This window comes from Electrona antarctica (assembly GCF_951216825.1).
Source record: "Electrona antarctica genome assembly, chromosome: 15".
Taxonomy (NCBI): Eukaryota; Metazoa; Chordata; class Actinopteri; order Myctophiformes; family Myctophidae; genus Electrona; species Electrona antarctica.
The window spans coordinates 2,359,942-2,381,852 of NC_136796.1; the positions used below are offsets into that span (position 1 = coordinate 2,359,942).

Here is a 21,911-nt window from a genome sequence, read left to right on the forward strand (position 1 = left end):
CACTGGAGATGGTCGACATTTCGCCGTTAAAAAAATAAAAAACGTTTAGTGGTCTCGTGTAATATTTTGAGATAGATTTATTTTTTCATGATCTGTATGTCAAAATCATCAAGATTTCTTTTTTTTAAGGTTTTAAATACTTCACTTTCTGCGCAATTAATTGAGAATATTATTATGTTTTCAATTGTATTACAGAAGAAAATTAACTTTTGCTATGATATTCAAATTGTTTGGGAAGGAGCAAATATAAGTCTCCAATTTAAATAGCTTGCATGTTGTGGTAGCATTCTGCAGCTGTAGGCTATGTGTGCACACCAGCAGAGCATTCTGCAGTGGTAGGCTACTGTATGTGTGCACACCAGCAGAGCATTCTGCAGTGGTAGGCTATGTGCACACCAGCAGAGCATTCTGCAGTGGTAGGCTATGTGTGCACACCAGCAGAGCATTCTACAGTGGTAGGCTATGTGTGCACACCAGCAGAGCATTCTGCAGTGGTAGGCTATGTGCACACCAGCAGAGCATTCTGCAGTGGTAGGCTATGTGTGCACACACACCAGAGCATTCTGCAGTGGTAGGCTACTGTATGTGTGCACACCAGCAGAGCATTCTGCAGTGGTAGGCTATGTGTGCACACCAGCAGAGCATTCTGCAGTGGTAGGCTATGTGTGCACACCAGCAGAGCATTCTGCAGTGGTAGGCTATGTGTGCACACCAGCAGAGCATTCTGCAGTGGTAGGCTACTGTATGTGTGCACACCAGCAGAGCATTCTGCAGTGGTAGGCTACTGTATGTGTGCACACCAGCAGAGCATTCTGCAGTGGTAGGCTATGTGTGCACACCAGCAGAGCATTCTACAGTGGTAGGCTATGTGTGCACACCAGCAGAGCATTCTGCAGTGGTAGGCTATGTGTGCACACCAGCAGAGCATTCTGCAGTGGTAGGCCATGTATGCACACCAGCAGAGCATTCTGCAGTGGTAGGCTATGAGTGCACACCAGCAGAGCATTCTGCAGTGGTAGGCTACTGTATGTGTGCACACCAGCAGAGCATTCTGCAGTGGTAGGCTACTGTATGTGTGCACACCAGCAGAGCATTCTGCAGTGGTAGGCTATGTGTGCACACCAGCAGAGCATTCTACAGTGGTAGGCTATGTGTGCACACCAGCAGAGCATTCTGCAGTGGTAGGCTATGTGTGCACACCAGCAGAGCATTCTGCAGTGGTAGGCCATGTATGCACACCAGCAGAGCATTCTGCAGTGGTAGGCTATGTGCAGCACACCAGCAGAGCATTCTGCAGTGGTAGGCTATGTGTGCACACCAGCAGAGCATTCTACAGTGGTAGGCTATGTGTGCACACCAGCAGAGCATTCTGCAGTGGTAGGCTATGTGTGCACACCAGCAGAGCATTCTGCAGTGGTAGGCTATGTGTGCACACCAGCAGAGCATTCTGCAGTGGTAGGCTACTGTATGTGTGCACACCAGCAGAGCATTCTGCAGTGGTAGGCTATGTATGCACACCAGCAGAGCATTCTGCAGTGGTAGGCTACTGTATGTGTGCACACCAGCAGAGCATTCTACAGTGGTAGGCTACTGTATGAGTGCACACCAGCAGAGCATTCTGCAGTGGTAGGCTACTGTATGTGTGCACACCAGCAGAGCATTCTACAGTGGTAGGCTACTGTATGTGTGCACACCAGCAGAGCATTCTGCAGTGGTAGGCTACTGTATGTGTGCACACCAGCAGACACATGCGGCTGCCTGTGGCTCTGTTCTGTGCTGCTGACCGTGTTCTGTTGTTCCCTCTGGAATGTGCCCGCCCGATGCCCCCTGGTGCTAATGCCCAGAAGAAGCATGCTGGCCTGGCCTGGCCTGGCCTGGCCTGGCCTGGCTGGCACAACCTGCCAGTATACCTGCTGCCTAAGCTGTGCCCTGGGCTCCACGCTGGCAATCTGAGATTGCTGTGATGTGCTGTGCACCCCCAAGTGAGAACATTGTTGTTTTGTATAAAACAAAAGTCTGTCCAAACCTTGACAAAAACATTCCTTTGAGGTTCTGGAAGTTTTTTTTTTTTTTTTTGTGACTGAACAGTTGATTTAGCTGGCCAAATGAGCAAATTATTTGTGGCGTTTTATATCAATAGATAATTGTACAAAATCAGGATGCTTGTGTGTGAGCTTCAACCCGTATATGGTATGAAATTGAGTTGACCTTTTTTCTTTTTAAGTGGTGCAACCACTTCCTTAAGTGACTATGTATGGGTGGGTGGCTGGCTGGCTGGCTGGCTGGGTGCGTCCGAGCACGAAAACAGCATGGTTGTTTTTCACCACCTGTGCGCAACCTAACACACACAAACACACGCACATATTAACTGTATATATGGTGATTTCGGGTGTGCCAGTACAGTACAGTGACAGTACAGTACAGTACAGTGGAGGGTACAGTAGAGGGACCGTTTTGGACGCGGGCCGGCACCCTGGGTGCGTTCCTGTTGGTCTGGACCCCCCCCCCCCGGGACCCCCACACGGAGTTGCACCACTTACTTCACACGGGTGTGATTTTTTCTTTTATCTAGCTTTGTTCAAATTACCCTGCAATCCAAGTTGTTATAAAGTTAAAATATACATCCATTTATACAGTATATCTTCTCTGTCTGGTGGACACCTCCTTATAAAACTAATCTTATCTATCTTTTTTTCATATATATATATATATATATAGGCTACTGTGCAGGAGTCGAAGTGAACGGTGAAAATGATTGAAACCATTTGAGCGAGACTCTAGACATCTGCCTTGCATAACTGTTCTCTTCTCCTCCTCGTCTTCGTCCCAAGACAATGTAGATTTAACCCATGTAGACCTGACGTTGACGGCGGTTTCTATATCAGTGGTGCTCAATATTTCATGTCAAGGACCCCCAGAATTATGTGTTATTATTTGGCCGCCGACCCCCATCTGAAAATATGTTGTTCCAGAGACCCCCCCCCCCCCCCCCCCCCCCCAGAAGCAAATGTACGAGTTAAAAACGTTCGCTCGGAAAGATTATATATATTCAAAGATAGCAGACCTAGCAGACCCCAGATCTACAAGCTCATAGCGCGCCACCGAGCGCTATGAGCTTGTAGATAGAAAGTATAACATAATGCTTTAAAACACCAAAAGGGGTTCCCGCCCAGAATGGGTTAAAAAGGGACTTGATGGATATGGACCGATAGTGATGACGTCTGAGCTTCTTTCATAAACCACCAAATAATTTAAACGTACCAGAAGCTACGGCAGGGAACACTCAGGGGGCTGTGGTTAATTGATTTAAAGTGTCTGAGAGAGAGAAGGAAACACACACACACACAGAGAGAGAGAGAGAGTGCTGGCATCATTCGGTAGAAAAAAAAGAACCATTTATTATTCATATAATCACTATAAAACATTCAGTCAGTTTTCAAAAAGGTTGTGCAACATGAACATGTTATAGTCAGAATCAAAGTGCCTTCGCTGTCACAGCATGTGCAAAACATAGAACATCTCTGGGACGTCTCTGGAGAACTCAAGTCTTTTTCTTCTTCCTTGTTTTTTTTAAGAGGCATTCAAGTAAATCAAAAAGATTGGCCTTTGGATCAACAGATTGATATTACAACAATGATAGTCCAGTGGTTCCTCAAAAGGAAAGTGGGGTCCAGGGACCCCCCTCAGGACCCCCTCAGGACTCCTTGATCGAGCGGGGGTGTTCCCATTCCCAACGGACCCCTTACTTACGCAAGTCTATAACACCTTGAGACTTGTACAAAACGGAACCAAATGGACCCGTATTAAGGGTCCCCATTTGGTTCCGTTTCTCTCAAGAGGCCTTGAAATAACATTTAAACAAAGTTCGAGAACCAACGTGATATAGTCCATCTAAAGTTCCTCGTCGGCTTCCATAAATTAAAACCCATAGTCAGTTTTTCTTCTTGTCTTTTATATATATTTTTAAAGTGCAGACGGCTCAGGTTTCGTTTCAGTCCCAACTAACCTCTCTCTCTCTCTCTTCGGAGTGCAATCTCATGCAGACTTTTTTCTTTATTTTTATTTTTTTAGAGGACTCCACCAACCAAATGGACCCTCGGCTTCCAGTGCTGTGGGAGCCTTGGCATCCGGTAGATCCTTCCAGTGCTGTGGGAGCCTTGGCATCCGGTAGATCCTTCCAGTGCTGTGGGAGCCTTGGCATCCGGTAGATCCGACGGACGGACGTTACAATTGTCAGAGTAGTAATGATGAGGCACGGGTTTGCACGAGTAGAAACACAGTACATTCAGTCTCTCTGTTGCAATAGATAGATAGATAGCGCCGCGGCCGTCCATTCCACGGGTGGGTGGGTGGCTGGCTGGCTGGCTACCGGCCCAGAAGGACAGTACAGTACAGTACAGTACAGTACAGGACATTCTGATTGCTTTCAGATATGCAGTTAAGATTCCATCACAGCAGAGATAGAGATGTGTGTGTGTGTGTGTGTGTGTGTGTGTGTGTGTGTGTGTGTGTGTGTGTGTGTGTGTGTGTGTGTGTGTGTGTGTGTGTGTGTGTGTGTGTGTGTGTGTGTGTGTGTGTGTGTGTGTGTGTGTGTGTGTGTGTGTGTGTGTGTGTGTGTGTGTGTGAGCGAGAGAGACACTTGTGTGAGGGCCAAATGTCCCCACAAGTATAGTAGAATTTGAGAAATAGACAACTAGCAAGGACCAAATTCTCCTAGTCCTCACAGGATAAAAAAAATAGGTTTTTTTTTATGAAGTTAAGCTTTCATCAGTTATGCCCGTGTGTCCAGGCTGGTGTTGTATACCAGAAATAGCAGCGCTTTTAGATTGTCTATTTCTCGCTTTTAAGTAATACAAACGTGTGTGTGCGTGTGTGCGTGCTGAACTTGTGGCTCCATTTGGCAGTCTTTGTAGCTCTGTATATGTATGTAGTAATCCTGCATATTCAAGGTGGATGATATGTCTGGCATTGCTGGGGTTCAGGGGTGGGTTGCTTGGTGGGTTGGTGGGAGCTTGGGAGTTGGCAGTCCAGTCAGTCAGTGTCTACTACACATCCACAGGAGAGGGTGATGTTCTCGTATGCTACGGGCATCTCGCCTACACATCCATAGCATGGTGGCGATGTTGTGTTTTTATGCAGCAGCAGTGTGGGCAGCTCGGAAAGGAGCCAGCGTAGGTGGTTGGTTCTGGGCATCTAGTATGAGGATGCCTCCCAAGAGTCTCCCTAGGGGGTGGCGGGTTGGTGGTTCTCGTTGCACTTCCCCGCTCGGAAGGAGACGACCCCCCCCCCCCCCGGGGCGGACCAAGGATCAGATGGAGGGATTGTATCTCCAAACTGGCCTTTGGAACGACTCGTTGCTCTGGAGAGGGGAAGTCTGGACTTATAGCTCACTGCTGGAGCTGTTCCGCCCGCCCGCCCGCCCGCCGCGACCCGACTCCGGATAGGCGAGTGTAGATGGATGGATGGAGTGCGGAGGGCAGCACCGTATACACATCCACCGGCGGGTGTAGATGGATGGATGGAGTGCGGAGGGCAGCACCGTATACACATCCACCGGCGGGATGGTGTGCGGAGGGCAGCACCGTATACACATCCACCGGCGGGATGGTGTGCGGAGGGCAGCACCGTATACACATCCACCGGCGGGATGGTGTGCGGAGGGCAGCACCGTATACACATCCACCGGCGGGTGTAGATGGATGGATGGTGTGCGGAGGGCAGCACCGTATACACATCCACCGGCGGGATGGTGTGCGGAGGCCGGAGGGCAGCACCGTATACACATCCACCGGCGGGTGCATCATGTTCACGTTGTGCCACTGCGGGCAGCAGCGCGCCAGCCTACACGACGTCATCCACAGAATGGCGTATAGCGCTCTACACGTCCACGGGGCGGTGCATGTTGTTGATGTTGTTCCGAATGCAGCGGTGCGGGCAGCACGCCTGCAGCAGCACCTTGCGGATGTCCTTGTTGCGCAGGCTGTAGAGCAGCGGGTTGAGCAGTGAGCTGCCGGCCGCCGGCAGCAGCGTGGCGTAGGTGTAGAGCGGCGGGCTGGACGCGTCTCCCAGCAGGCCCCACAGCGAGAAGGGCGTCCAGCAGCCCACGAACACGCTGAGCACCACCACCAGGCGCGAGAAGCCCCGGCCGGGCCCGTGGTGGCGTCCCCCATGTCTGTGTCCTGTAAGGGTGGGGAAAAGATATATAACGTCACGTATATGTTTTTCAAGCTGTTTTTAGGGTTACTTAACAGTACAACAGTACTAGTTTTAGTCATAGTCTTTTGAATAGTTTTCATTTAGTTTTAGTCACATTTTAGTCACCTGGAATGTTATTGTGTTTAGTGTTGATTTAGTCAACTAAAATGTGTTTTGACAGGCCTTGATGCCGTCGTAATGGCAGACTTTGTCATCATAGCTGCATGTTTTAGTCATCATAGCTTAGTTTTCATGTAGTTTCCTTTTAGTTTTGTCAGTGAAAAAAGGTAGTCGACGAACATTTTTCGTCATAGTTTGCTCCTTACCGTGTCCACCTCCTCCTCCGTGTTTCCCACCGTACGTCGACGACTGCTTGGCGGGCAGGAAGTGCCTCTGGGTGGCGATGGCGTGCGCGTGGCGCCGCGCCACGCGGCAGATCCCGGCGTAGAGCTGCAGCGTCACAGCGACCACCACCAGGAAGCCTCCGCACAGCAGCGACAGGTAGGTGCGCGTCAGCGGGCGCGCCACGGAGCACGACGCGGCGTCGCCCAGGCAGTGCCAGCCCAGGGCGGGCCCCGCCCCGATGGCGCCGGCCGCCGCCCACGTCAGCGCCAGCAGGGCGGCGGCGCGGCGCCGCGACTGGCTGGAGCCGTAGGTGAGGGCGTGGCTCAGCGACAGGTAGCGGTCCAGGGCAACACCCATCAGGCTGCAGAGACATGGATTGGATGGAATGTTAATTATAGTTAACGGAAACTAAAATGGAATAAAATCGTGTACTGAACTAAACAAAAACTATGATAATTTTGTTTTATAACTAACTGAAATTGTATTGTGTTTACAAAAATCACTAGTTAGATGCAAAATGCCCTTAGTTTTAGTAAGTTAATATTGTTATTCACACGATAGACCCTCCAGAGACCCGGAAAATAATTCCCCCGTTGATTTTCCTCATAGACTTTTCAAAAAGTATTTATTTAAAGACGTTTACGCCGCAGACAAAGTCAACTCGTGTCGTGACAAATCATGACAATAAACACAATGTTTTGGGCCGAACAAATAATTAGAAAGAAGAAAAAAACGGCAGGTTACAACACTTTTTTTTGTTGTTTTTCTTCTTTGTAATTATTTGTTTGGTCCAAAATATTGTGTTTGTTGTCATGATTGTCATGTTTGTCACAACTCGAGTTGGCTTCGTACGACGCTTATAAGGTCTTTAAATAAATACGTTTTGAAAGGTCTATGAGGAAAATGCATTGGGAATTATTTTCTGGGCCTGGCGTTGTCATGAAAGGGGGCGGGACTGGGCCTGGCGTTGTCATGAAAGGGGGCGGGACTGTGACGCTCTATAGGATACAAAACGTGAAAACTATTCTGACCTGCAGATGGAGGCGGTGAGCGAGGTGACCAGCAGGCCCGACGTGGCCAGCTCGGACCAATCGCTGGGCTCCACACAGAACAGGAAGAGGAAGTGCAGCAGCAGGGCCACGCCCGCCAGCAGGTCGGCGGCGCCCAGGCTGGCGAGCAGCAGGAACACGGGCGCGCGCAGCGAGGGCGTGGCCAGGATGGTGGTGACCACCACGGCGTTCTCGGCCACGATGAGCGTGCCCGATGCGCACAGCAGCACGCCCCACATGCTGAGGGGCGGGACCTCGTAGGGGGAGGGAGGAGGAGGCGGGGCCTCATAGGAGGGGGGCGGCGCCCCCGGCAGCTCCACGAATAGGACGGAGGAGGAGGAGGGGGCGGAGCCCGACGACGACAAGTCGTCCCACGACGACTCCAGCTCGGATATGTTCAGGATCATGACGACGACCTTTTGACCTTTGACCTGTGATGATGATGACGCGAAAGAAAAAGACACAAATTTGCTGCCCGTTAAGGTCATTACACACTGGCGAATTAGCGACGCGATTTATTCGTGCGAATAATTCGCCTTTTTTTAAAACCAATTGAAGTCAATGCAAGCTTCCACATCAGTGGCGAATGTGCGAATGTGCGAAAATGCGACCGGTTTCGCTCTTTATTTGTTCGCTCCGGTGTTCGCTCCGGTGTCGAATTTTTAATTCGCGTCGCTAATTCGCCAGTGTGTAATGACCTTAAGAATCGCTTGAGAATTTCTTACATTTCTTTCATTGAGAGTGACTTAATGCCTATATATTCCATCGTCCATTTTTCGGTGATGAGGTGACCACCGAAACGATGGTCACCTCATCACAGAGAATTGGACTATATGAATAGGCCTCTATACTTACAGTAAGCCAGAACTACACATCAAATGCATAGCAATAAATTGTCATCTAGGATCATAAAGTAAACCAAGAACTATCATCAGTCTAATCATCAGTCTCTCTCTCTCTCTCTCTCTCTTCTCCCTCTCTCTCTCTCTCTCTCTTCTCCCTCTCCCCCCCTCTCTCCCTCTCCCTCTCCCTCTCCCTCTCCCTCTCCCTCTCCCTCTCCCTCTCCCCCTCTCCCTCTGTCTCTCTCTCTCTGTCTGTCTCTCTCTCTCTCTCTGTCTCTCTCTCTCTCTCTCTTCTCCCTCTCTCTCTCTCTCTCTCTTCTCCCTCTCCCCCCCTCTCTCCCTCTCCCTCTCCCTCTCCCTCTCCCCCTCTCTCTCTGTCTCTCTCTCTGTCTCTCTCTCTGTCTCTCTCTCTCTCTCTCTCTCTCCTTGTACATGAGAGCACGAAATAAGCCGGGTGTTATCTATCTATCTATATATATATATATATATATATATATATATATATATATATATATATATATATATATATATATATATATATATTTAAGGAACTTCACACACCGCTGTCTTATTTCTTTAAACCCTTTTAGTCTATACGGCAGACATGCTATATATTACAGTACAGTTAAAGTGCGTATATGGGAGGGTCCAGGGGGGGTCCAGGGGCAGGGAGGGACCCCCAGCCCCCAGGGATCCCTTGAGGAGCTAGGGGGGCGGGGCTGGGGGTGTTCCAAATGGACACTTATAGTATTATATACAGGTCTGTAGCCTATATCTCTGACTCTGAGACTGTATAGACGAACCTTAGGGGTCCATTTGGTTCCATTATTACAGTCTCAGGAGTTACATGGCCTGCCTGGGGGCGTCTTTTGACTTAAAACCACTGAGAAGTTGAGAACCACCGTACTGACTTTATAGCTGTATTTCCTTTTTAGTAGTGGATTCACAAGAATTGTAATAATGTTTGTTTTAAATAATGATGTGTGTCTAGTCTGTCTGCCTCGTATGTCTGTGTATCAGCGTGTGGTGACTGAGCCTCGTGTTCACGCCGCGACGCACAACCAAACTATTCAATGAATGAATGAATGAATGAATGAATTCCATTCGTCGTCATAATAAATAACAACCGATTCCGTGCGTTTTCCTCTCCGGCGAAACGTGCAACATGGTGGGCAGTTGTAGTATAGGCTAGTGTAGGCTACTCTACTGTAAGACTGTAAGCGATTCAATCAATGTTAAATAAAAAAACGCATTATGTATTCCATATTGCCATCCATGCATGAGGCGGGGTATACCCCGCGCCGGCCGCGTGCGTGTATACCCGTGCGTGAGAGGACACGCATGCACTGCATGTTGTATAATAGAGAATATTGCAGGTTCGGCTGCACCTCCAGAAAGAACATATGGATGGATGGATGGATGGATGGATGTCCCAAAGGTGCACAGCACGACCACGCACTATATAGCATGGGATCAAATTCAACACTATCATAATATTTCATGTAATTTTTATATTTAATTGCACATCTTGCAAATATCCAAATCCTCAAATATACAGTAGCCTATATTTATGTGAATCCAAGGATATAGAGTTTGAGAGAGAGATATGAATGTATAGCCTAAGATTTTAGACTCTCGTAAGATGTATTTGATGTTTTCGATTCTGACGTCAGAACTCAGAATCGATAAATCGTATAGTAGGATAATTATGAATGAATGAGATGAGACGGATGCACATGCAGGCAGCTTACCTTATGCAATAATCGCCGGTTTCCTTTTGTGTCTCCCTCGATGCAGCCTCAAAAAGATTTCCTTAATATTCCGATATAAAAATCAGCAACAACTATAACAGCCTATAATTAATTATCCGAGCCAATTAAGCGACGATATGGAGACAGACGCGATGATGCCTATTATAGGCAATGATTCACCGCCGCGGGGGTCACCGTGACACTTAATTTCTTCTTGCGAATAGGCTATTATAAAAATCCTGGCTCTTTAAATTGATCTTCGTATAATAGCCTATAGATGCTGCTGTCTGTGCCCATTCAAAAGTTGCATCAAATCAAAGCTTGTAGGTAGGCTGTAACACACACCGTGCACCCCGCTCTTCTCCTCTCTTCTACCGGCTGGTGTGTTCTCGCCTCTCGGGCTCAGTCAGGGTTGCAGTCAGAATGGATCTCCGGAGCCCAGCCGGCTGACACCTATAGTATAGACAAGAGCCTCGGCGTGACGTCGGGAGGGTTGGCTCGACCAATGAGGGGCTCCGCTACACGGGTGTTCGGGGGTGAGTAGGGTGGGGGCGGGGCCGTGCACAACTTTGGAGTAAATTTCATTCAGAAAAATGCGGCATCTGTACCCGAGGCTCCGCCCACTGCGGCTATACTCTGTGTGTGTGTGTGTGTGTGTGTGTGTGTGTGTGTGTGTGTGTGTGTGTGTGTGTGTGTGTGTGTGGTTGTGGTTGCCTCAAGCATCAGCCTCACTTCTTGTAAATATAATGGCCCCAAACACCCCCCCCTCCCCTCCCCTCCCCCCCCCGCTCCTCCCAGCATGTGCATGGCCCTTGTTCTTGTACATACACGCACGCGCGTGCAGGCCGTGCACACGCATAGACACACACACATGCATGCTGGTGGTATACCTGTTACTTTTACAGTAAAAGATCAAGAAGGCCTGGATGGTTATGAAACATATTTTCATGTCGAGAACATGGCTTCAGATTGATTGAATAACCTTTTACTGTATTAGCCAGCCAGCCTGTACAGTTTGCAGATGGCACAGATGTCCGGTTATATACAATAATTATCATAAAAGGATAACACTATAGCTTGTTTCCGTTGTGGTCCTGTATATAGGCCTATTCAATTCATCAAGGCATATTTGACAACGGACCACCAATAGTATATGAAAATATTTTGTGCCTCTTCTTTGACCCCCATAGAAGAGGATTTATGTTTCAAAATATGTTTCAAAAATAGCAGATCAACAAGTTCATGCACAACACCTTGCGATGCAAGTGCAACACATCTATGAGCTTGTAGATCCGGCTATTTTCGAATAACCTATAAAGCAGGGTTGAACTGATTTTGATGCTATGGTGGAAAATGTACTCATGTTGTATAGCCTACTTGAGTAAAAGTACTGCAATACTGCAATATAGAAACACTCAAGTAAATGTCTGGAATTCAAAATTTAGTAAAAGACAAAAGTAATAAAGTATTGGTATCAAAAGGTAATTAAAGTACCAAATGTAGAAAGTATAGGCCTACATTATAAACCTTTATTAAAAAAAAGACATTTTCTGAAAATAGCAGATCTACAAGCTCACAATGCGTGGCATATAGCGACATTGTGAGCTTCATGTATTTCGGCTATTTTCAAATGGCCGAAATGTATTGAAGTCAAGAGGTATAATGTACGTTTTGTAATCCAAATCTATAACTAAAGCTGTCAAATAAATGTAGTGCAGTAGTGGTGGAGTAGAAGTGCAGTAATATTTGGATGTAAAAGTATTGGAAATTGGAAATACGATACAGTAGTACAAACACCTCAAAATTGTACTATTGTTAATTAATCAGTAATTAACCTCATTATCAGTTAAAGTGTTAAGTGGAACGTAAATTGAGTTGAGTGGAAGTGGAACCCATGGAGCCGGAGGCTAAGCTTCACGGTCCTTGAACTCTTGAAGCCAATAATGTCACCATTATGTGATTGTGTGTCATGATGATAGGCTACTTATGGGGGGGGGGGGGGGTTCAAGAAGGGGAGCTGTCCTTGGTGCTTAAACCAAGGCAGTGACTCACTCACGGGACCTGCATGCTGCGCTGCGCTGCGCGCGCTGCGCTGCGTGCGTGGAGCTTGAAGAAAGTGCTGCAGATATGACACATCAATTGACCTGCAGGAGTCCTGACTCCTGCACACGCACGGTTGACACTTCAACAGAACAAAAGTTAACGTGACGCAGATTAGTAATTAACGCGGTATAGGAAATAAATGCGTTTTTATCATCGTTGAGGTATACGCAAGCACATTTTGCTATCAGTTTTAGACCTTTTATAGAGACCCATGGCGGGGACATTATGTGTCATTACATGTACTGTTTTAAGCGTTTTCGCGGTCGCTCTTATCCAAGAGTGACTTGTAGGCCTAAACAAGGTAAAATAATCATATGAATAGAATGCAGAGAGAGAACACGGTGTATTGTATAGTGCATGCCTCGATAAAACCATGAGTCTACTATTATTAGCCTATATGCCACCTTAATGTGCAATGCCCTATAGGCTACTCCCATATGTCATCAAAAACGTGAAGCTCTTTTAAACCCCTGCTTCGAAACCAGCCATAAAAAAGTATTTTACTTTAATTGCCAAGATAAATCCCCCCCTCCCCTCCACACACACCGTTTTTCTGTAAAATATATACTTGAATTGATAGTATTGATAATTTCTTGTCTTTAATTATGCATAGTATTGTCTTTTATTTGACAAAACTATTCATAAAATCATAATGTAATATTGCACTTGTGTAGTAGGCCCAAGTCCTGTATTTTGATTGAATGAATACTTAGCAGTTTGCAACAACAAAAAAGTACAGGTGTTATACAATCATGCTAAAAAGATAACACTAAAAGCCACGAGGGCTTGTTTCCATTGTGGCCCTTCTGTATGTATCCAATTCATCAAGACATAATGGGCTATAAAGACATACAGTACAAGAGATCATAAAGCATATTTACACTACAGTTATCGTTGCTGTACTGTACAGCAGCAGCAGTAGCAGCAGGCATATCAAAAAGAAACGTCCTTGTCTCTCTGACTCAGGTGATGTAATTTAGTCACAGATGTGTAGGCACTCGCACTCAGTCACCCACACATTTCAGACAGAACTGTCTAGAAGGAGCAGAATCACATCGATTCATTCATGGTCTTCCCCTGTCTTATAACAGGGTGTGTGTGTGGGTGCGTGCGTGCGTGGGTGCTGCAAGATGGTGTGTGTGTGTGGTGTGGTCTGGTGGTCCTATCTATCTACGTGGCCAGAATCGATGCTGCGCAGCGGCAGAATAACCACGCGGGACGATTGTAGGCAGGCAGGCAGGGGGGGATCTCATCCTGCTAATGCCATATAAGGATACACCGCTTCCGGTGCTCCCCGAGAAAAAAGAGAAAAAAAAGACTCGAGCTGAATAATTGGCTATTACGTCATTGAATGTTTTATATCCCATAGTCCGCGAGGCCGCGCTGGGTTGGTTGGTTGTCAAGGCAACAGCTTATAGCTTTCATTTTCGGATTTTCCTCATTGTTGACTTTGCGTGTGAGGGGTGCATGTAGCCGGCGACACACTAGGCTGAAGTTAAATAGCCTACATGTGAAAGGATGTTAGACTATAGGCAAAATACGTCATTGATATTTATTTGATTTGAGTAGACAAAACCATGCAGTTGCCAGGGAACTATAATTATCCAATCACAATAAAGGGTCCTCCCAGGCGATAGACTCGCGGCTGTATATAGCCGACAGACAGTAAGTGCAGAAACCTCATATCTCTTAAGACTTTCCCCTTTTAATTTAATTTAAAAAGAAGTACAGTAAAAGTACGAAAAAATAGCCAAAGACGTGAGCTTGCAGATCCGCTGTTTTAGACATTTTTGGAAAAATTGTTTAAAAACGAATGTGAAAGTGGTTGAGTAGGCCTCGTGTGTGTGTGTGTGTGTGTGTGTGTGTGTGTGCGTGTGCGTGTGTGTGCGTGTGCGTGTGTGTGTGTGTGCGTGTGTGCGTGCAGTGCGCGTGCGTGCGTGCGATCAATATTATTTATTATAATGTTTAGACTGGTATAAATTACTGAGGCACGATGTCTATATGCCTGCATTTGATGTATTACCTTGTGTTTGATTGATTGAATAGAATACACGTTTTTAGCAGTTTGCAGAAACAAAGCACAGTACAGTTCAATACAAGGTCTGCTAACTTAATTGGACTGGAGGATTGAAAGCCTAGATTGGCTTGTTTCCATTGGGCTCCTTCATGCTCAATTCATCGAACCTTGCTGCTTACTGTATGGTTCTGGATTTAAGAGCGTCTGCTAAATTATAATTGTACATTTCTATTTACTATTTCAGTTTTGTTACATACATGGTTTTGACAGTGACAGCGAAGACCTGGCATGTCTGTCGCCGGCAGAGGGCGCTGTTGCAGAGAGAGAGGGAGAGAGAGAGAGAGAGAGAGAGAGAGAGGGAGAGGGAGCGAGAGAGAGGGAGGGAGGGAGGGAGAGAGAGCGGGAGAGGGAGCGAGAGAGAGGGAGAGGGAGAGAGAGCGAGAGAGAGGGAGAGGGAGCGAGAGAGAGGGAGAGAGGGAGAGGGAGAGAGAGAGAGAGGGAGGAAGGGAGGAGGTTGGTGCAGTCAGTCTGTCTGAAGGCCTGTACGGTTTACTCGTCCTTTCACGTCTTCTTTCCTTGTGTGAGAGAGAAGAGGAAGAGAACCCATCCAACCGCACCCACCTTATGCAACACTGCTGGATATGTGACCAGACACTGTCTGTAACCATATACGCTTCGGAGGAGATGGCAGAGCAGCGCTGCCTAGAATATGAAACATAGCCGTGTGGGTGTGTGGGTGCATGCACCATGGGCAGCAGTGATGACTGCGTGAGTCAGTCGAGGTAGTAGTATACCTAGTGGTAGTAGTAGTAGGCCTAGTAGGCCTAGTAGTAGTAGTAGTAGTGGTAGTAGTAGTAGGCCTAGTAGTAGTAGTAGTAGTAGTAGTAGTAGTAGTGGTGGTAGTAGTAGTAGGCCTAGTAGTAGTAGTAGTAGTAGTGGTAGTAGTAGTAGGCCTAGTGGTAGTAGTAGTAGTAGTAGTAGTGGTAGTAGTAGTAGGCCTAGTAGTAGTAGTAGTAGGTCTAGCAGTAGTAGTAGGTCTAGTAGTAGTAGTAGTAGTGGTAGTGGTAGTAGTAGTAGGCCTAGTAGTAGTAGTAGTAGTAGGTCTAGTAGTAGTAGTAGTAGTAGTAGTAGGTCTAGTAGTAGTAGTAGTAGTAGTAGTAGTAGGTCTAGTAGTAGTAGTAGGTCTAGTAGTAGTAGTAGTAGTAGTAGTAGGTCTAGTAGTAGTAGTAGTAGTAGTAGTAGTAGTAGTAGGTCTAGTAGTAGTAGTAGGTCTAGTAGTAGTAGTAGGTCTAGTAGTAGTAGTAGTAGTAGGTCTAGTAGTAGTAGTGGTAGTAGTAGTAGTAGGCCTAGTAGTAGTAGTAGTAGTGGTAGTAGTAGGCCTAGTAGTAGTAGTAGTAGTAGTAGTAGGCCTAGTAGTATAGTAGTAGTAGTAGTAGTGGTAGTAGTAGTAGTAGGCCTAGTAGTAGTAGTAGTAGTGGTAGTAGTAGGCCTAGTAGTAGTAGTAGTAGTAGTAGGCCTAGTAGTATAGTAGTAGTAGTAGTAGTGGTAGTAGTAGTAGTAGTAGTGGTAGTAGTAGTAGGCCTAGTAGTAGTAGTAGTAGTAGGTCTAGTAGTAGTAGGCCTAGTAGTAGTACTAGTAGGACTAGTAGTATAGTAGTAGTAGTAGTAGTGGTAGTAGTAGTAGTAGTGGTAGTAGTAGTAGGCCTAGTAGTAGTAGTAGTAGTAGTAGTGGTAGTAGTAGTAGTAGTAGTAGTAGTAGTGGTAGTAGTAGGCCTAGTAGTAGTAGTAGTAGTAGGCCTAGTAGTAGTAGTAGTGGTAGTAGTAGTAGGCCTAGTAGTAGTAGTAGTAGTAGTAGGTCTAGTAGTAGTAGTAGTAGTAGTAGTAGTAGTGGTAGTAGTAGGCCTAGTAGTAGTAGTAGTAGGCCTAGTAGTAGTAGTAGTGGTAGTAGTAGTAGGCCTAGTAGTAGTAGTAGTAGTAGGTCTAGTAGTAGTAGTAGTAGTAGTAGTGGTAGTAGTAGGCTAGTAAATGGGACCAGGGCTGGACTGGCCACAGGTCGTACCGGGCATATTCCCGGTGGGCCGCGACCGTAGGGGGCCGCCATGATTAAAAATAAATAAATAAATAAAACATTTCTTTTCTTTTTTTGACAGGTAGGCAGGCCAATAGGCGTGCTGCCATTCTGCCAGTGCCATCATGATAATTTCACTGTACCTGTATCAGTTTGAGTGACAAATAAACCCTCTACAAAGGGTTGTGTAGTTGTTTGTTGGTTTGTATCATTTATGTTGTTCTGTAAAAGTGGTGGTATTAGGGCTTGTTTGTTTGTGTGTGCCTCGACGGAGCGGGCGGTAGAGTTTCTGCTATCTGCGCGCTGGTTGTGGTGGGCCGGTCTGGGCCAAATTCACGACTGGGCCGAATGTTTGTCCCAGTCCAGCCCTGAATGGGACCCCTTGAATGGACCACAAGATGTTTTCAAAGGGCGCACGCCACTTACAGTAGCACAGAACGCACCGCAGTGCACAGACAGACAGGCGCAGAGGAGCGCCCCTATTATAGGTATGCAAATGTATGGCTGCAAAATGTATGAGCCTCAATTGGCTGAGGCAGAGGCTGGAAATTGCACAGGTGAAAGGATTTGGCCTCATTAGGCCCACTGGCAGAGCCTGACCAGAGCCTTTTGTGGTGGTTCTGGAGAACCGTGGGTCCAACCGACTCGATACCTGGCACTGCACTCCCTGTGGGGGTGTGGAACGCGTGTGTCGAATGTGAAGTTGGTGGGGCAAACGGTTCTCGAGTTACGTGCATTACAACCGTACACACGCACGCACGCACGCACACAGACAGACAGACAGACCGAGACGTGGTGCATTTATAGTAGGAGGATGTCACTTATGTATACCGAAAACTAATTTGGCAATTGAAACACTTTCTTTAGCCCACATTTCAGCCTTAGTTGTTTTAGACTATCAGTTTATTCTTTGCCTGTTTAATTATAATCACAGTGATTATAGTGGTAAGAGTGTGTAGCCTAAGTGCTAAGTGGCAGGTGTGTGAACAAGTGGAGTGGAAGTCCGTTTGTGTCGTGGTCCGCTCCTCGAACCGTGGACTTTGACTGTCATTTATTAGGTTTTGGACTTGCAAGGTATGTCTCTGTCATTTCAGTATGTTCTGCATTGGATTTGTATTCTTGTTTGGTTTTCTGTTGGTTGTTGCCTTGGTTTTGTGTAGGCTATCTTATTTTGTAGTATTGTTCCTATAGTGTTTCCTGTCTGCCTAGTTACTGTTACCTACCTTGTCTAACCTACTTGGTGATGTGCCAGCGTTTCCACCTGTGTCCTGTTAGTCCCCCAGCCTATCCTAGTGTTGATTGTATTTTGGTGTCACCTGTGCCCCGTTATCCTGTGTCTATATAAATCATAGAGTATATAAAGGATAGAGACCGAACTGGAGCACCAGCCCCGCCCCCAAGCTATTCATTTCGATGAAGTTGCTCAGTGGCGTTTTGAAGCACCCGGAAGACTGCTGGAAGTACCTCCTCCGGACCTCAAATTTGAGGTCCGGGGTGACGTAGGGAGTGATGGTCCTACGTGTTAAAGCACGGGTCCGCCTGCAGTCCTTCCTCTTACCACTAGGGCCCAGTGCTTCAACGTTGGAGCGCCTCACTGGCCCCTTGATATAAATCCTTTGTTTGTTTTGTGTTCTTGTTGGGGTCGTAGTTCAGTTCCTGTATGATTTCTGAGATTTTGACCTGCCTTCTTTTGCCCTGTATAATATGGAAGAACCTCAGAAGAACAATTTAATACACATTTCTAAATTGACCTGTTCTGCCTCCTGTCGCCTGCATGTGGGCCCTCATCCGTAGGCTACTCAACCGTAACAGTTTGAGTCACGTCCGTGGTCATCTTTTGAGGGCCACTGCTGAAGGCCCACCCCTCACGTAACACCAAGGTGTCGGGCTAGAAGAAGACCTTTGACCTTACGCTTTGACATAATACCGTTGTGTTTTATCACAAGGATAATGCCTTGTTTCCATTGCAGTCTGTCTTTCATGCATCATTTAGTGATACATGAAATATGTGTGCTCATGTATGTCCAAGAAACACCCATTGGATAGTGGGAGAAAGTGTGGGTGTGTCTTACTTTTTTTTGGGGGGGGGGGGCGACTGGAAAAGATGTGCATCATTCATCACACGACTGCAGCCGCTTCAGTGCAGCTCCAGTAATTCATTGGCCATGCATCATGGATTTGCATCGCGCATGTATGTATGCACACAGAAGTGCAACACAGAACTGTTTGGACTGTATTGGTGACCCTTTTGTAGTGTCTGTGTGTCGTATGTTCGACTTTGACGTATGTATGTTGTGTGTGGTGACTGATTTGTGTGTGTGTGCGCACGTGTTTGTGCAGGCATGCATCAGCATCAGTGTGAGACTGACTGTGTGTATATGCATGCATGTGCGTGTTTGCTCGCGCATACCTGTGTGTGTGTGTGTGTGCGCGTGCGTGCGTGTGAACATGAACATCTCCAGTGTTGAGGTAAACAGGTGTCAGTCTGTTTCGGGGTGGTGTATATTTCAGGAGGGCAGTGCCGGTCACGCCAGGTTGCCGGGGTAACCCGGTTCGGGTGTATGGCTCGTGTTACACCACTGCTTGTGTCCGCTGTCATCAGTCTCCCTCGGTGTGTGACACCAGTCCTTGTCTCCGCCGTCATTGCGTGTCCCTCCCCGTGCCTCCATCCATTTCCCCGTCTGTCAACCCCCCGCTGGCCGGCTTTTGACGGATCTCAACGCGGCATTTCAGTATACCGACGACGACGTACCCCAACACCTGTTTCATCCCCTACATCCTGAGCACCCAGGTAAGGGCTGCAATTATCAATTATTCATCATAGCAGTTGATCGATTTGCTTTTCCGATTTAATCAAGGTAATTGAGAAGTGATAAATGTTTCAATGTGTCAATGATTCGATCAACCACTTCTAGTATTGTTTTATACTTCGTCGTGCGGTGGTGTCACGCGCTATAGTGAAAAATACCTGTAGCCGATATACGAGGTCACAGTCCGTTGCATCGCGAGCAGCTCATATAGGCCTATCTGCAAAATTGTCACTATTTTTTTAATTCTTTGACATCGTTTTTAAACCATTCGTCTATAATGACATGTCAAAAACAGGGATCGATTAATATTAACCACTCTAATCCTATACGGTTGACCGGAGTCCCTCAGGGCTCAGTGCTCGTGTATTTTTTGTGTATTTTTCCTATTATTGGGGTCATGGGGTGAAAGCTTTCCGCTGATAGTAGCCGATCGACAAGATCACAACTGCTGTGAGCTTGTAGATCGAAAGCTTCCCCCCCACCCCTCCCCCACCCCTCCCCCACACAGTACGGATGTTGGGGTTTAAGTGCATGGTTAATCAATTATTTGTTTTTACATGATTGATTATTGATATATATATATTTTCTTTTCTCCAATAATGGATTAGTTGTAGGGTTTTGTTCTGTAGCTGTCAGGATGCGAGGGTGTGTCCTTCCAAAGACCCTCTGCTCCGCGTTGCTGCTGATGACACTGGTGACCGTGGTCGTGTACTCCCAGTCAGGTGTGTATGGTGCAATGTTGTCTATCTTTATGTAGTCTCGCGTGTAGCCAGAACAACTATAACCTATAACACAATCTCCGAATGCTATATAGAGAGTCTGGAACTACAGCTCCCAAGAGCCGAGTAATGGAAGCCGTCTCTGCTGCTCGACCAATCGCGACGCGGTGCTCGCGGAACTGTAGTGCAATTGGGAAACGCATTAGAGTCATATACGAGCGGGAGATTCATGTTATTCGTTTTTTTAAATGTTTTTTTTTTGGCTTTCGCCTTTATTATTTATTTTTTATGGAGGGACAGACAGTATGCTGACAGGAAATGGGGAGAGAGATGGGGGGGGAAGACATGCAGTAAAGGCCTTCGGGATCGGGAGTCGAACCCGCGGCACACTGCCAGACTGGATTACCAGCCAAGGTGCCTGGACCGCTGAGCCACGGCCCAGGCTGCGCAGATAGTTTTAACACAGAAAAGTATCATGGAATGAACACAGACAAAACAAAAGAAGAATTAATGCTGAAACGAACCAGCCATCTTGGCTTCAACAATCGACACGCTGTTATGCTTCAAGTATAGGACTTGGTTTTGGCCGAGGGGATGCGTCACATCCGCTTTGTCGCTTTATACTTATGGAAAGAGCTTCCGTTCTCCGGACCGTATATGACGGAATAATTAGAAAATTGCGAGAGGCAACAGTCTGGCCCACGTGAGACTATATTAGTCTTTATGTGGATTTGATGGTGAATCCCTCTTGTCTGTGTGTATTTCTGTGACATAACTGTGTGTCTGTGTGGTGTGGGTGTTATATGTCCTCTGTGGCTCTGTTGTGAAGGGGGTAGTCTCGCGTTACCAGACTGTTGCCTCCGCGATTTCCAAACGCTTCATCATACAGTCTGGGGCCAACGGAAGAGCTGTCAAGAGTATAATATAAAGCGGAAGTGGAGCCTCCTCGCTAGCCTGGCTAATAAGCCAGACTCAAATCACACTGTCGTGTGGTATTTGAGTCTGGAGATGCTGTGTATGGATCTTGTTTCCCGGGGGGGCGGGTTCAAACATTTTCTCTTTGACGCAATTGGTCAGAGCTACTGTCAGTCAAAGGTCTCAAGCATTGAACGTCACTGTACCAAAGCCCGCCCATATTGCATACCGTGTCCCGATTGGCCACACCAGTTCTCTGGTGTAGGAAATGGGCGTACAATTGAGCCTCTCCAGACTGTAATCCGCCGGCAGGCAATATTTTTTTTTGCCAACGGCTGATTTGGTCTGGCTTATTAGCCAGGCTACCTCCTCGCCACTTCCGTTTCGTCTTTATTTATCCTAATATAAATAGAAAACATCTAAGCATATATAGCTTGTTGCTTAGCAGGAAAGGAAATTTAAAAAAAAAGCTCGTGAACTATATTTTCGTGAACGGAAATGGCAGCTTCCGTTACTCAGCTCATGGGGCTGTAGGTCCAGACTCTATATAGCATTCTGTTACTCAGCTCATGGGGCTGTAGGTCCAGACTCTATATAGCATTCTGTTACTCAGCTCATGGGGCTGTAGGTCCAGACTCTATATAGCATTCTGTTACTCAGCTCATGGGGCTGTAGGTCCAGACTCTATATAGCATTCTGTTACTCAGCTCATGGGGCTGTAGGTCCAGACTCTATATAGCATTCTGTTACTCAGCTCATGGGGATGTAGGTCCAGACTCTATATAGCATTCTGTTACTCAGCTCATGGGGCTGTAGGTCCAGACTCTATATAGCATTCTGTTACTCAGCTCATGGGGCTGTAGGTCCAGACTCTATATAGCATTCTGTTACTCAGCTCATGGGGCTGTAGGTCCAGACTCTATATAGCATTCTGTTACTCAGCTCATGGGGCTGTAGGTCCAGACTCTATATAGCATTCTGTTACTCAGCTCATGGGGCTGTAGGTCCAGACTCTATATAGCATTCTGTTACTCAGCTCATGGGGATGTAGGTCCAGACTCTATATAGCATTCTGTTACTCAGCTCATGGGGCTGTAG

At 46.8% G+C, this 21,911-nt stretch overlaps 1 protein-coding gene across 1 annotated transcript; it reads right to left on the reverse strand.

Moving 5' to 3' along the window:
- Positions 1 to 5,877: 5,877 nt before the first annotated feature.
- gpr3 (G protein-coupled receptor 3) lies at positions 5,878 to 10,273 on the reverse strand (the record flags this gene model as incomplete). The annotated part of the gene is made up of 4 exons (XM_079522957.1): positions 10,183 to 10,273; positions 7,572 to 8,020; positions 6,552 to 6,901; positions 5,878 to 6,179 (listed from the first exon to the last, which is right to left on the reverse strand). The coding sequence occupies exons 2-4, from the start codon at positions 7,994 to 7,996 to the stop codon at positions 5,878 to 5,880; spliced, it is 1,077 nt and encodes a 358-aa protein (XP_079379083.1). The 5' UTR covers positions 7,997 to 8,020; positions 10,183 to 10,273.
- Positions 10,274 to 21,911: the final 11,638 nt, after the last annotated feature.